Source organism: Cinclus cinclus, chromosome 5, assembly GCF_963662255.1.
Source record: "Cinclus cinclus chromosome 5, bCinCin1.1, whole genome shotgun sequence".
In the NCBI taxonomy this organism is placed as follows: Eukaryota; Metazoa; Chordata; class Aves; order Passeriformes; family Cinclidae; genus Cinclus; species Cinclus cinclus.
In genome coordinates this window covers 60093631-60107334 of record NC_085050.1, presented here as the reverse complement: position 1 = coordinate 60107334, position 13704 = coordinate 60093631, and the positions used below count along the sequence as shown (strand labels likewise).

The 13704-nt window shown below is 42.1% G+C and overlaps 1 protein-coding gene across 1 annotated transcript in view; it reads left to right on the top strand.

Moving 5' to 3' along the window:
- ZNF827 (zinc finger protein 827) overlaps positions 1–2665 on the top strand; it is a 78869-nt gene extending 76204 nt beyond the window's left edge. Inside the window, exon 14 of the mRNA XM_062493659.1 lies at positions 1858–2665. Within this exon, the coding sequence (XP_062349643.1) occupies positions 1858–2665 (808 nt within the window). The remainder of the gene's footprint in view (positions 1–1857) is intronic.
- Positions 2666–13704: the final 11039 nt, after the last annotated feature.

The window sequence follows — 13704 nt, the reverse complement described above, 5'->3', positions numbered from 1 at the left end:
CCTGTTTGCCAGGCAAAAGTAATCCAGCTCAGTAATTCCACAGACTGGGATCTGTGGTCACTTGAGATGAGATGACTGAATCTGGGAAGAAGACCAGATTGAGAAACAAGCAGTGTGTCAGAAAGACGGGATGTCTGCCTTGGACATACAGGGTGCACATTTGGTTTAAGCTGCGTAAAATCTGTTCTATTTACCAAGGAAAAACCATGACAATAATATGACTCAAGTCTTCCCAACAGAATGGGTTTCTCAGTCTATATTCCTGCCCAACTCAAGTAATATTTAGGTACCTTGAAAGCTGCATCTAAGAAAAAGCTCTGATTTATTTTTTTTTAAGGCATCCAGAAGAGCCTGAAGAGATCTAAGTAAATTGTATTTTTCTGTCTCCTGTTTGCTGTGGGGGAAGAGAAAAAAAACATGATTCTTCCAGCTCCAGGTCAAAATCTGAGATTCTGATCCAGAGAGCACCCAGCCCAGGAGAGGTATGTGTGCATTGACAGCCAAGTCCTCTGGTGAAAGAGATAATCACGTTAGAAGCCTCAGTGACAGGCTCCCTCTCTGGATCAGAGTACTTGACATGCATCAGGAAATGTGTGCAGGTGTTTCAGTATCTCTTTGTCCTCCTGTTACTACTCTCCTCAAAAATCTCTTGATGAACTTGTAGAGTAATATGATACCTGTATGTGCAACCAGGTGTAGCAAGGAAAACGCATAGAGACAGAGAGAATCTCAGCTTAGAAATTGTCCAAAATGCCAGAACACGATTAGCAGATTCCCTACTAAACATGGAATGCAGATGTGTGGCAGCTAGGGATGTTGGAAGACAGTAGCCAGCTGCCTTAGTTGTAAGTTTTTATCCAGCCCTGTTCTCTGAGCTCACCAGTTCCATGTGGAAGATGCGTGCTTGGTTCAGTACAGCAGAGATCCCTGGCAGGGAGCTGTCCCCACCAACTTCCTCTTCCTCTGCACCAAGCAACAGTGGGTGTGCTTTGGGTTTGGTGGGTGGCCAGGCTTGTTCAGCGTGCAGCTCAGGCTTCTTTGTAAACTTTCCTGATTCCCTCCTGTACCCTTCTTGGCCCCTCCTGGCTCAGGAGCTGGGGTGAGGCCCTTTGCCATGTCCAACCCCAGGCCAGATGCTTGCTGCTGTGAGTAAGCAGAACCCACATCCTGTTGCTACACAGGAGCCATTCCTGCCATGGCAGAGGCAAACAGCTGTAGGCCAACACTGCCAAGCACAAGCCCCTTTCAGCATGGCTAGCTCATCTCCCAGCAATGGGAGTCCCTACAACTCATCCTAACAGCCTGGCTTTCAGTTGCTCCTAGGAGGATACCCAGCAAGCTTATTATTCAATGTCACATAAAAGGGAATTCCTAAGCTTTTGCTTTACGTGTGGTATTACAAGTTTATTCCATCTTTACTTAAACAGCTGTTTTCATACTCATCTGTAAACACTCACTTTTACCACTTCTTAATGGAAAAAATGGCCAAAGTGACTCCGTGCAATCACTAGGAATCGTTACACAAAGTACCTGTGCATCAGTCACCCACCCTGCACTCCCTGGCCTGCTTTGGGGAAAGACCCCATCAAGGTAAGCCAGAAGATTAAAGGGATGCTTCTTCAGAGTAAATCAGTATTTTCCTAGGAATGCCATTAAATGGGCAAACCTCCTCTAAGCAGAGATGTGTCAAGGTGATGCAAGTACTGGAAAGAGTTTTCACAGGGAGAACTGAGTGCCTTTTTCTCTTCCTTAGTAGGTCAGAAAGGGGCTGAGTGCCAGGGTTAAAGCAGGAACGCAGGTGTACCACCCGAGTGACTCTCTTTTCTTTGTCCCTGCCCTTCCTTGCTGTGTTGCCAGGTGCCCATTCTGCATCTACTCCACGAACCGCCCTGCAGCCATGGAATGCCACCTGAAGACTCACTACAAGATGGAGTACAAGTGTCGGATCTGCCAGACAGTGAAAGCCAACCAGCTGGAGCTGGAGATGCACATCCGAGAGCACCGCCTTGGCAACCATTACAAGTGTGACCAGTGTGGCTACCTGTCCAAGACGGCCAACAAGCTGATCGAGCACGTGCGTGTCCACACTGGCGAGCGCCCTTTTCACTGTGACCAGTGCAGCTACAGCTGCAAACGCAAAGACAATCTCAACTTGCACAAGAAACTGAAGCATGCTCCGCGCCAGACCTTCAGCTGCGACGAGTGCCTGTTCAAGACTACCCACCCTTTTGTCTTCAGCCGCCACGTGAAGAAGCACCAGAATGGGGACTGCTTCGAAGAGGAGAAGAAGGGCCAGTATTCAACCTCCAAGGAAGCCAGTCCGCTCCTACCAGTGAACAGCTCCAGGAACCTTCTCTCGCCCCTCTCAGTTATGTCTGCCTCCCAGGCTCTGCAAACAGTAGCTATGTCAGCTGCACACGGCAGCGGGGCAGACCCAAACTTGGCAGTGAAAGCCTTGGCCGTCAATGGCACTTCCCTGTCCTTTGATAAATACTGGAACTCAGAGTTTGCCCACCTTATTCCTTTAACGATGTTTTTCCCCAGAAACCACTACGATCTCACATTCCATCCACCCAGACCTCAGACTGCACCAGGAGGTGCCTCTTCACCTAAACACTCCTTCCTTGCCTACCTTGGACTAACAGAAAGGGCAGAAACTGTCTGAGAGCAGTTGCATTCTGTACCAAAAAAATCCCCCAACAAACCCAGCAGGTTATACATTGCTGCAAAACGTAGCCCCAAGAGGTAACGAACACTTGTACTATATCATTAGTAAGGTTTAGCAAATGGCTCTGTGTGTATACTTATTGCATTGACATGAAAGCTGCTTTATTAAATCTCCAAGAGGTGACCTACTGCATACTTCTACCTTCAGAGGCATGTTCCCAGTACTCTTATCTAAGAAACTATTTTGTCTTGTTAAGCTGAAAAAAAAAAAAAAAAACAAGTAAGAGTGTCCTTATTGGCAATCTGCACTTGTAAGATGACATATTGATGCATTTTATTTTTGGGCTTTGTGTGCGTGCGGGTGTGTGGAAGAGAGGCTGCCTGTAGCGTGCCATGACATTGCTTTTGCACATCCCTTGGATTGGCTTATTTAATCATCCTTCTTTTCCCCTTTTCACACACTCGCTCCCTGCCTTCCCCCTGCCTCTCCCTGAACTGTGGAGCTGTAGAAGGAGCAATGTTTTGGGCGGGGCGGGGGGAGAACTGGTGTATTATTTCAATGCTGTTTGCAGTTGTTTGATGCCTTGTATTCAGTTGTCAAGGTTGGAGGATTTGGGGTAGAACTGATGAGGGAAAAAAGTTGCTTTCAGCACTGCAGGATGACAGCAATGAAAAGAGTGTGTATGTCCACACACAGACATGCAGTGTGTGCAGCCTACACACCACACAGCAGGTCCAATTCTCAGCTCTCACACAGGTGTTACAAACACCTGCCTCTGGGCCACAGCATACATCTTTTGTTTTAAAAGGGCATATAAATATTATATATATATATATACTGTATTATGCAGTGGTTACCTTTTAGTTTGCAGGAACAACTTGTATAACTAGAATTCTATGGTGGAAAAAAAATCCAACAAGGGGATTTAAAAAAGGGTATGGTAAATTCTGGGTATAAATACTCAGACTAAAAAAAAAAAGGCAGTTTTGCACAGTGCTTTAGTCTTGCACTAGTTTGTTTCTCACTTGCAAAAAAAAAAAAAAGAAAAAAAACAAATTGTGGGCTGAAGTTAACAAGACTGTTTATTTGAAAAGGTACCAGTAACTTCTTTGAAATATAAAGCTATAAAAATATGCTTTTGGAACCATAAAGTTCTCTTTTATACCCTCACTATTTCAATTGTACTTGCAAATTTGACAGTCCTCTCGCTCCCCTCCATGTCATCAGTAATACTTTATTCCTTTCTGTTGATGGCAGATAGAGTGTGTCCTGCTAGGAAGCTAACTTTGTACTTATTTAATGCTCTTACTTGTGGTCATTAAAATGACATGTTATATGTAGCACTTTATTGCAGGAAGAAGCAAATGCAGATTGGTTGTATAACCTTTGTTAATCTGAAAATGCCAAGAGTGATATTAATGCAAGAGAAGCTAACTGACTGTTAATTGATTTCTGTTCCTTAGACAATTTAATAAGTGGTAAGAAAGATTGGAATTAAAAGCACTCTTGTTTTACAATTGGAAGTTTAAAATGTGAAGCAATTCAAAATGATCATGTGACCTACAGGAATGCCTTCATACCGAATTATTGTTTTCCACGGTGTCTCTTGGATTTGGATCTGGCTGTCTTTTAGAAGTGTCTGACCTAGCTTTTTCCACAGTCCCCTCCCTGTCCCTTGGCCAAGCCACTGTAGGAGGTGCCCTGAGTCACATCTTTCATGCTATCTACCCACCCTTGTGCTGTCCTGAAGGAACTTCCTCTGCAGGTTGTTGTGGGATGGGGGGATCCAACCACCCCTCGTTTGTGACAGGAGGTAAGCAACCACCCAGTTCAGGGAGGCATTTCTTGTCCACAAGAGGTCTTAGCCATATGGACAAGTAGAAGTGTAACTCAGTCTTCATTAGTTCTTAAATGAAGCTTATGTAGAAAGACTTTCTGGACACAAAACTTGCATCACTTCAACCTCTTTGCAAGATTCCTACATTTGTTTTGTACTGAGATGGCCAGACATTCTCAGTTTTGTACTGAGATGGCCAAACTGTCATGACCAAATTCTTCCTGTTTGTGGAGGACATCCTAATCTACACACTCCCGTTAATATACTGGAAGATAGTTACAAGGGGGAAATACCCAAAATCATAGCAGGTTATCATTTGGCATTGCTAATTACAGGACAGAGAAGTCTCACCATTTGTTTACATTCCAGCAGACAGTTTTGGTTCTAACAAGCACTTGGCGGTTCTGTCTATGCAGCACAGAAAACCCATCAGCTCCAAACTGCATGTCAACATTTGTAAACAACTAACCTAACTCAGGGCCCTGCTCACCAGCCTTTGCTCCATCTCACAGGCTTTACTCCTGCTCACACCTTCCTGGGAGTACAGGCGAAATAGAAAATACTGTGTTGATAAGTAAGTACTCAGAGCATAAAGTAGTTACTATCTTGACAGCATGAAATCTGCAGTCTGTATCCAGAAGCTCTGCCAGTCCTGTAAAACACACTCCACATGCTTATCTCTGACCACACCACAGAAAACTAAATACTCCCAAATCAAAAAAAAAAAAAAAAAAAATCTGTTTTTCACACCAACTACAGGTAAAGTACAAGTGTCCAGGAAGAAGAAGGAGGAATGTTATAATAGTAGGCCAGTGTATCTAAACCAAATAGCAGTTTAAATGGGGCTGGAACTTCCAAGAATGAGCTGCCCACATGCAACCGCCACGTGTTTTGACCACGTTCCACTGCACCAATATCTGATCTGGCAATGTTTAGTGTGCCTGGGAAGTTTGTCTGGCACTTTGGAAAGGATAAATTCATTCTTTCTGGCAAGTTATAGAAGTTTTCTCTGTAAGGAAAAGTGTGTTAGGAGGTTTTTATTTTTTTAAGAAAAAAAAATACACTATTTATCAGAGCTCTTGCCTATGAAAATAATTTGTTTGCAGTTTGAGACTAAAGACAGGAATGATCTCCAGAGGTTCCTCCTACTGATTAATGACCAAGAGTTCTGATAAATTCCCCCCACCATAAAGGTAATTTCATACTGGTTTTCACTATGCATTCTTTAACGAAAGCTGGCATGTTTTTCCATTCTGTAATTCAGTTGAAGTTCTCAGCACTTTTTTCTTTCTGTTTGTTTTTTTTTTTTACTTGTATTATGTTCAAATATCATTCTGTCAAGGTTTGTGTACATTAATAAAAATTTGTATTGTATAAAGCTTTTTGCATTATAAGGCTGTACAGGGTCATTTTGACAGTAACTGGTATATTTCTTTGCATCTTATGTTGCATTGCCGATTTCTAGTGTATCCAGTTTGGAAGTACAATATACTCTAATTAAAAAGGTTGGCTATATATTCTGGCTTCTTTTGGTTTTTCCTTCCTCTCTTTTTTCTACCTTAAATATATTTAGAGTTGATTTGGAGGGAGATGGAAAGGATTGTCCTACAAGACAAGAAGATCTGCCTTTTTTTTCCTCTTATCAATGATATTAATCTTCAGCTTTGAAATTGAGAAGGAAAATTCTGGCTCTCCCTCCTGATGAAGAAATACAGCAAGTAGTCCTAGGACAGCTCCAGGACTTCACTCTGGGATCTGTGCTTGTAGCAACCTTCCAGGTCAGTTCTGCAAGGGGGATAATTCCTCTTCTGTGCACTTTGCTCAGTCATACCTTTCAAAAAAAGATCCTTAAGCAATAGTTTGGTGGACTTGCTCTTGCTTGGAAGTAGCCCAAATAAAACCAGGGAAATTTCCTTAAAGATGAGCTAAGCAATGAATGAAAGAACATTGTGCACTAAAACTCCTGTCATGAAAATAATGTTTTTAAATTGAAAAAATACTGTGTACTCACTTTATCAGCATTTTAGAAAAACCTGTTTTTTTAACCAGAGATTATTGGAATAATTAAAATGCACAGAGGATATGAAATAAGGAAACACTAAGAGCAGACAAATCTGCAAGAAGCTAAGGTACTACTGACTCCCCTGAACAAGAAAAGATACTAAACATCCTAAAACAAAGTTAGACTGCTTAAACACTAATCAAGGAAAGGAAATAATCTGAATGTTCATTAGATAAGAATTACCTGCAGATATACTAATGTTAACATTAAATACATGTGGACTGTCTTTTTGCCTCAGTTAGGGCAGTGTTAATGTCTGCTCAACTGAAAAATCTTCTTACAGTTATTTCTACTGGGGTGTGGATACCAATTTTCAGGGCCTTTATCAGTACCTTGTAGATGTTGCTGGGTGTTTGAATTCACCTCCCTTGCTCCTCTCCTGCTGCTGACTCCTCAGCTGAAAGAAAAGCTTTGACACAGAGTTGGTAAGTCATGGTGTCTCTCTTCCCACCCACACTGTATCTGTAATGGAAACATGCAGTGATACTCTCTGTGGAGTTTTTTTGCACTAGACATAAATAGCTATCGTAGCAATTAAAAGACAATCCATGCAAATCATGCCCAGAGCAGCTGTGGATGCCCCATTCCTCTAAATGTTCAAGGCCAGCCTGGAGGGGATTTGGAGCAATCTGGTTCAGTGGAAGGTGCCCCTGTCCATGGCAGAAGGGATGGAACTGGATGACTTTAAGGTCGCTTCCACTGCAAACCTTCTATGAAGATGTGCCTTGTTTAAGTAAGTTCTAAATCACCAAAACCAGACTGTGGAATTACTTAACTCAGCTCCCTCCCAGTTTATTTTATCTTACTGAATTATCCTGACTACCTAAGTAGTCAGCTAGCAGTTAAGTCTTGTAGAAACTCCAGCCCTTGAGTCATTCATAATAAGCTTTTGTTTAAAAGATCAGGCCCAGTCTCAATCAAAAGATAAACTGCCTGCAAGCAGCCCCTGAAGCTTTAGTCTGACAGAAAACCCCCGTGTTCACCCAAATAGGGGTTTTAGTGTGAAGTGCTGAGATGTGATAAGGAGCCCCTGCCCTTTGCAGCAGGTGGCTATAACAGCCTTGCAGACCTGCATGATTTTAATCAATTAACTTTCTCTAGTCTGTGTTTTCTGATAATATTCCAATATCTATGTCTGATTACAGAGAACAGCTCCAGTTGTGTACTGACTCTTTCAGGAACACAAGAAGTACCCTGTTTTCATTCTGAATCTAAATATTTTAAATCTATGGCAAAAAAAAATAAAATGGCCTTTTTTCATAATTATTTCTTAAAAAACCTACATGTGCCATAGTCATCATGAGCCTAGCAAAACAAGGCTTCAAGAGAGGATTAGCAGGGAGGAAAAAAAGGCAAACCAAACTAAAACAACAAACCTACAATTTTCTATAACACTTCACTGTCGGAGGGCTTCTCTACAGTGGAGGGAATGGCATAATTTATGCAGAGCCGTGTTTTAAAATCCTTGTTGTGTTAAAAATACATTAGTTATGCTCCTAACAGACAGACATCTGCATTATATCATCCACCATCTTATCTGCTGCTAATTGGCCTCCTTGTTGACAAGTCTCAGCAGCAAGGTTATGTGCTGGCTCTAAAAGCAATGTAGCCTCTTGCCCGAGGGGTCAGAGCTCAGGCAGACCGTGCTGGAGCCTGCATGGCCTCTTTCCCTGCTATATATTTTTCTGGGAGCTAATAAAACACCAGGGCTATCACTCCTGCCTGGAGTCTGTCAGACACCACAGTGTCTCTGGAGCTGCAGCAAATGGAACTTTGTCTTCCCAGCACAGAGCACTCAAGGAGTCTTGCACCAAAGTTTTAAAAACTCTCTGAGATGCAATGAAAAATCCCTGAACTGACAGCTAACCTTGAAGGTGGGGCAGCCAATGCCTCAGTGTCCAGCAGAGCCCTTGGAAAAGGGATGGGGGCACGTCTTGACTGAATTCACAGGTTCCATTTGAACCAGACTGGGATTTTACCTGGCTGCTGGGCTCGCTGTAGAACTCCTGGGAACATATCCTAGAAAGCCATCCAGGGGAATGCCAGGCAATACATCAGGAATGCAGCTGTTGGGCTTCTGCATGAGCACACCTGCCTTGGACCAACCTGGCAGGGGTTTGATTTACATATATGACAAAGGAAGGAAACTTAGAGCTGGAACTGAGCAGTAGCAGGGGTAAGGGGTACACTGACTGGAAATGTTTCATTAAGCAAAAAATAAAATAAAAAATATTCCCCCAAAAAACCCAACAACTGTACAGAAGAGCAGAGTGTCAGGTGATAGTATGGCACTATTTATGGGGAAGGGCTTTCCATGCTTGGTTTTGCTTTGCTTTGGTTTCTTTGTAATTGTTTCATTTCCCTCCACCTTAATCATTATTAAAATCAACATATGTCACAACTCTAAAAAAAAGTCAACACCCCCCCCCCCCCCCCCCATTTTTTTCCCAGGTTAGGCTATTAGGCTATAGTCAATAAAAAAAGATTTCAAGTAGTAGAAGTTCCTCTTCTGTTTGCATTTAGTTCTGCTCTACTTTACTTTTCAGACCTGTACTTTCTATCACATACCTTTCTTTTTCCAGCACTTCTCAGACAGCATTTCACTGGAAGTGTAAACTTTGGATTGTTACTCTTCTGGGAATGTGCCTATTTAAATAAAGAGGAGAAAAATGTTCTCTTGTTGAGCCCTAGACCTTCATGCCAGTGTTTGCAGCACAGCTTAAAGTGACCAAAACCATAAGTAGGCCCTGCTTCCTGGCTGGTCAACAAAGCATTAAATACTTCCTTGATTCTTTCCCTGCTATTTAAGCCTGGAATGTTCATTCACATGCCAGGCCGAAGAATTTGTTTTTTAAGAGATTTACCAGGAAGCCAGCAGCTGGGAGGATCAAAGCCCTAAGGTGCTCACACCTGGGAGCCATAGATGCAAGGCTGCATCAGTGAAGAGGAGCAGTTTGCTCTCACTGCCTCAAGTTGCCACAAATTACCACGAGTCTGGTCTAGACCCTGCTCAGGGCTAGAACCAGCAAAATAAATTAAGATAAACTATCCACGTCTGGTGTTCCTCAGCTGCAGGGATTAACACTTCCCTGGTTACCAGACTTCCAGTACATAGTGTGCAATTGCATTCCAACACAGTTAGAAGCAGTGCTTGTTTTAGCAATAAAAGTTACTGGATCTTTCTTTCCTGAAACTGAGAAAAACATTTTAAATGGGATGGGAATGTAAGTTAAGATAAATAGCTGCAGGAAAGCTCCTTCCATCAGCAAGGTTCTGAAATAATATGAATACATTGGTGGCTGTCACTCATGCAAGTGACACTTTTTAAATGTACCAGAATAGCTCTATTCACAGGTGTTACCAGAGCAATGCCCACTTGCACACTGAATATTTAGTAAGCAAGCATTAAGACTTCATGTTTTTATACTTAGCTCCCTATTTTTAATGGGACTGCATACCCAGAACTTAATGAAAATATCTAAATATAATGTCAGTGTGATTTAAAAATATGCACTGCATCTTTTAAGTTGACATTTCAATTAAAAATAAATAAGATCCATTTATATGGTGATACTGTGATAAGATTGCATCAGTCAAGTTTCATTCCTACTCAAAGTGACAGATTTCTCTAAGTCAGAGCCAGGAAATTCAGTCCTTCAGCAACTCCAACCAGGAAAATACAACTAAGGGTGAATTTAAGCACTTCACAAAAATTAGGGTATCAAGGATATTTATTTCAAGGATAAATGCATTTCTCAGAATCCTATAATCATTAACATTGGGAAAAACCTCCAAGGCCATTCTTTTGTTATTAATGAATTTATTAAGACACTTTTTTATTATCTTTCTCAGGAAAGGCCAGATTGAGTTGCAGCTGAGCTTTCACCTCTCTAATTTTCTCTCTATATGACCTAATGACATCCGTGTACTTTTCCTCAGTTGCCTGCCCCTTCTCCCAAAGGTGAGAAATTCTTTTTCTTCCCTGAGTTCACCAAAAGCTCCCTGTTCAGCCAGGCCAGTCTTCTTCCCCATCTTCACACTGTTACTATCCCGTGGCTAATAACTGCACTCGACTTTGGATTTGCCATTCAGCCCAAGTCACATGAGTGTTGTCATTAGATTTTCTGTCACCTAACCAATAGCTTGTCAAGATTCAGGCTCTTATTTGGTGGCAGAGACTTTAAGAATCCTCCACATTTAGAGAGCCAAAAGAAAATGGATGGGGTATGGTTTTGCACTGTTCAGAAAATCTGTTTCCCACTGAACATTTTTAGTTTCTTGGGCTAGTCTAAGAGAGGAACTGAGACAACTCAGTAGTAGTGACCAGATAAAAATAAAAAGATCACCCAAAACTGTCATTGGCAGCTGAGAGGTCAGGACTCTGAAATGTCTTGTGGGAATGTTTCCTAACCAGCCAGAAGCCTGCATGGTTCAAAGCTTGCTCTTGGCACTGCCAAATGACCAGGGACTGCCTTCTCCCATGTCATCTGCCAGTTCATGACAGGCTAAAAACCCAGAAGAAATCCCTTAGCTCTGCAGCTCTTTCTAGAAACCTCAAGTCAGGCTATTTACCTTTTACTCCTCTGAGATCTGCTGTCTGTACGTATGTTGACATTGAATTCACTCTGCAAACACTGAAAGCCAGAGAACTTCCATCCCAGCAGAAGTGCACATACCTGGTCTCCTTTTGCTCTACTCTTGCACAGGGCAGACTGCTTGTTGTAACAAGTTGCAGTGTCATAACAAACTCAAATCAATTATCTTGCTTCCAATGTAAGACTGCCAAGTCCCTCACATCATCTCATCACAAGCTTTCTGAAAGGGACTTTCTGAAGACACTTTTCCTGTAAACAAAAAAGGAAAAAGCACTTACCCAAGAGCACAATTAATATTGTCAGTCAAGCCAAGAGAAATCTGATATCTTACACCATCCCAAGGTTGCATTCAACTTGAATTCTGATGCTCTCCCTGTTTACTCTTCCCTTCCTGGCTATAAAGAGGACAGCCAGCAAAGAAAGCTACCCTCAAGGAAAGGTACCCTCCCACCTCTTTCAAAGGTCTTTGAAGATCTCCCAGCAAGGTGAGAGAACAGAGGGAAACCTTCCAGCCACAGACAGAGACTGCTGCTAAGTGCAGGGGAAAAGTCTCACCCTCTCTTCGACTGCAGCAGGCAATCTGGGACACTGGGCAGAGGCGAGAGAAGACAGCAGCCTGTCCTCACACCATCCATCTGGCCAACCCAATATATCTTGTGGGGTTCTTGGCAATTAGCACAGTTTCTCTTTCTAATAGGCAATCAAGCATGTGCCAGAGCTCATCCAGTGTTCAGCTCATTACAGGGAACACCTGAGATTGGCAATAAAACTCTCCAGGATGGAGAGGCAGAGCTTGAGACTGTAATCAAAGACCTGTTAGAGAGTCCTGAAACCAGCCCTTTCTCACCAGCAAGCTCAATATGCCCTGACAGAACCTACAGGTTGTTTTGGACATGAGAAGTGTTAGAAAACAGATTCATGCAGTTTAACTTGAAAATGGGTAATGCATCTTCCATGTCTCATAGGCTGGCCATGAAAACAAGCAACTGGTTTTTTTTCTTAATTTATAAGGCATGGGAGTTAACCTCGAGGAACTTCAGTTCAAAATGTGGTTCTTTTTTCCTGAAAATCATCAAACAGAACACAGAACACTTTAATTCAAACCCACATCCCAAAAAGGTGAACAGCAGCCAGCTATACCAAGTGCTCAGGGCACCTGCAGTCAGTGATCTATCCTCTCCCTTGCACAAATAATGTCAGAAGATGACCACCGTCTTTAAGTAATTCCCCTTCCTCATCCCCTGCCTGCACATCTTGTTTTGTCTGTGCTCATATCACATACACCTTCAACTATTCAGGATCTCTATAATTCAAAACAAAACGTGAATTAACATAATTACACTAAATATCACAGTGCAGCAACTTTTTAAACACATCAAAAACATTTTCATTTTTGCAGGAAAAAACTGTAGACAACTAATGTCAGCAACCAAATTAAAACAAACCAGTCTTTCTGAACCAAAGCTGCTCTTTCTAGAGAGCTGGGCTCATTCATTATCTCCAGATGTAATGGACTGCAGATTCCTCAGCTTTTGGGAAATACAATTTGACAGTTTGTAGAGGAAGATTGATTTTATGTATACACATCTATAAATAAAGGCTCTATACTGTGGCATCAGCCAGTCAGATGCATGATATAACTTCAGCCTCTCTTGAAAAGAAACAGCCAGGATTTTGGGCAAGGGACTATAGCGTGTATAATTTTCTAACTCCAGATGAAAAATGCATTTTCCCTCATCTAACAGTTGTGAAGAGGGCTGCACCTGTGAGGCACCTCTGCCAGCATTGCCCTATCAGGCTAGAAAGGGGTCTGTCAGCCTTTGCCAAACAAGCCACAAGACAGAGATGCAAAGATACGGAGTGGAAAGAAATGAAAGAGAAGTGCTTTGCAAAAGTGGGACTTTGCCCTTAGTAATTAAAGGTAGCATGGATTTCACCCCAGCTCTAGCAGCTCTCCATCTACAGGGAGAAATAAAGAAAAGGAGAATAATACACAATACAATTCACTGTGTGATTATACAGTACACCTTCATAAGAATCTAAAACTATGAGCAGAAGAAAGCTTTGAAGAATGGATAGTTTTAGCAAGGCCATACTACATAAAGAAAAGATATATGGGGGAAAGAAAAAAAATGGTGTTTGTGAGATGATCCAAATGGATTTTAATCTGTTTGGGCTACAGAAAACAGATTCCCTTACTAACAGAATACCTTGAATGTCTTAACCACAAACAGGCCTCTTCAAAATTTATGCCCTTAAAGCTATTTACACAACAGCTGGGACTCCTAATTTTCCCAGCCCTGCTTCTTCTCCAGCAACAAAACATTTTATATCCTCAGTAGCTCTTGCCCATTGCAAAGCAGTGAAAAAAATTGCCAAAAAGAGTCAGAAATGCAGAACCCTGAAGGAAATGAGACCTGAGACAACTGATTTAGGACTCCGCTCACCATTTGTTTCCCTGGTTCTGAGCAGCCCAATACGCTTCCAAAAGACCATGGAACAGTTTGACACATTGAGGATGGGGGAAAAAAAGATGGTAACA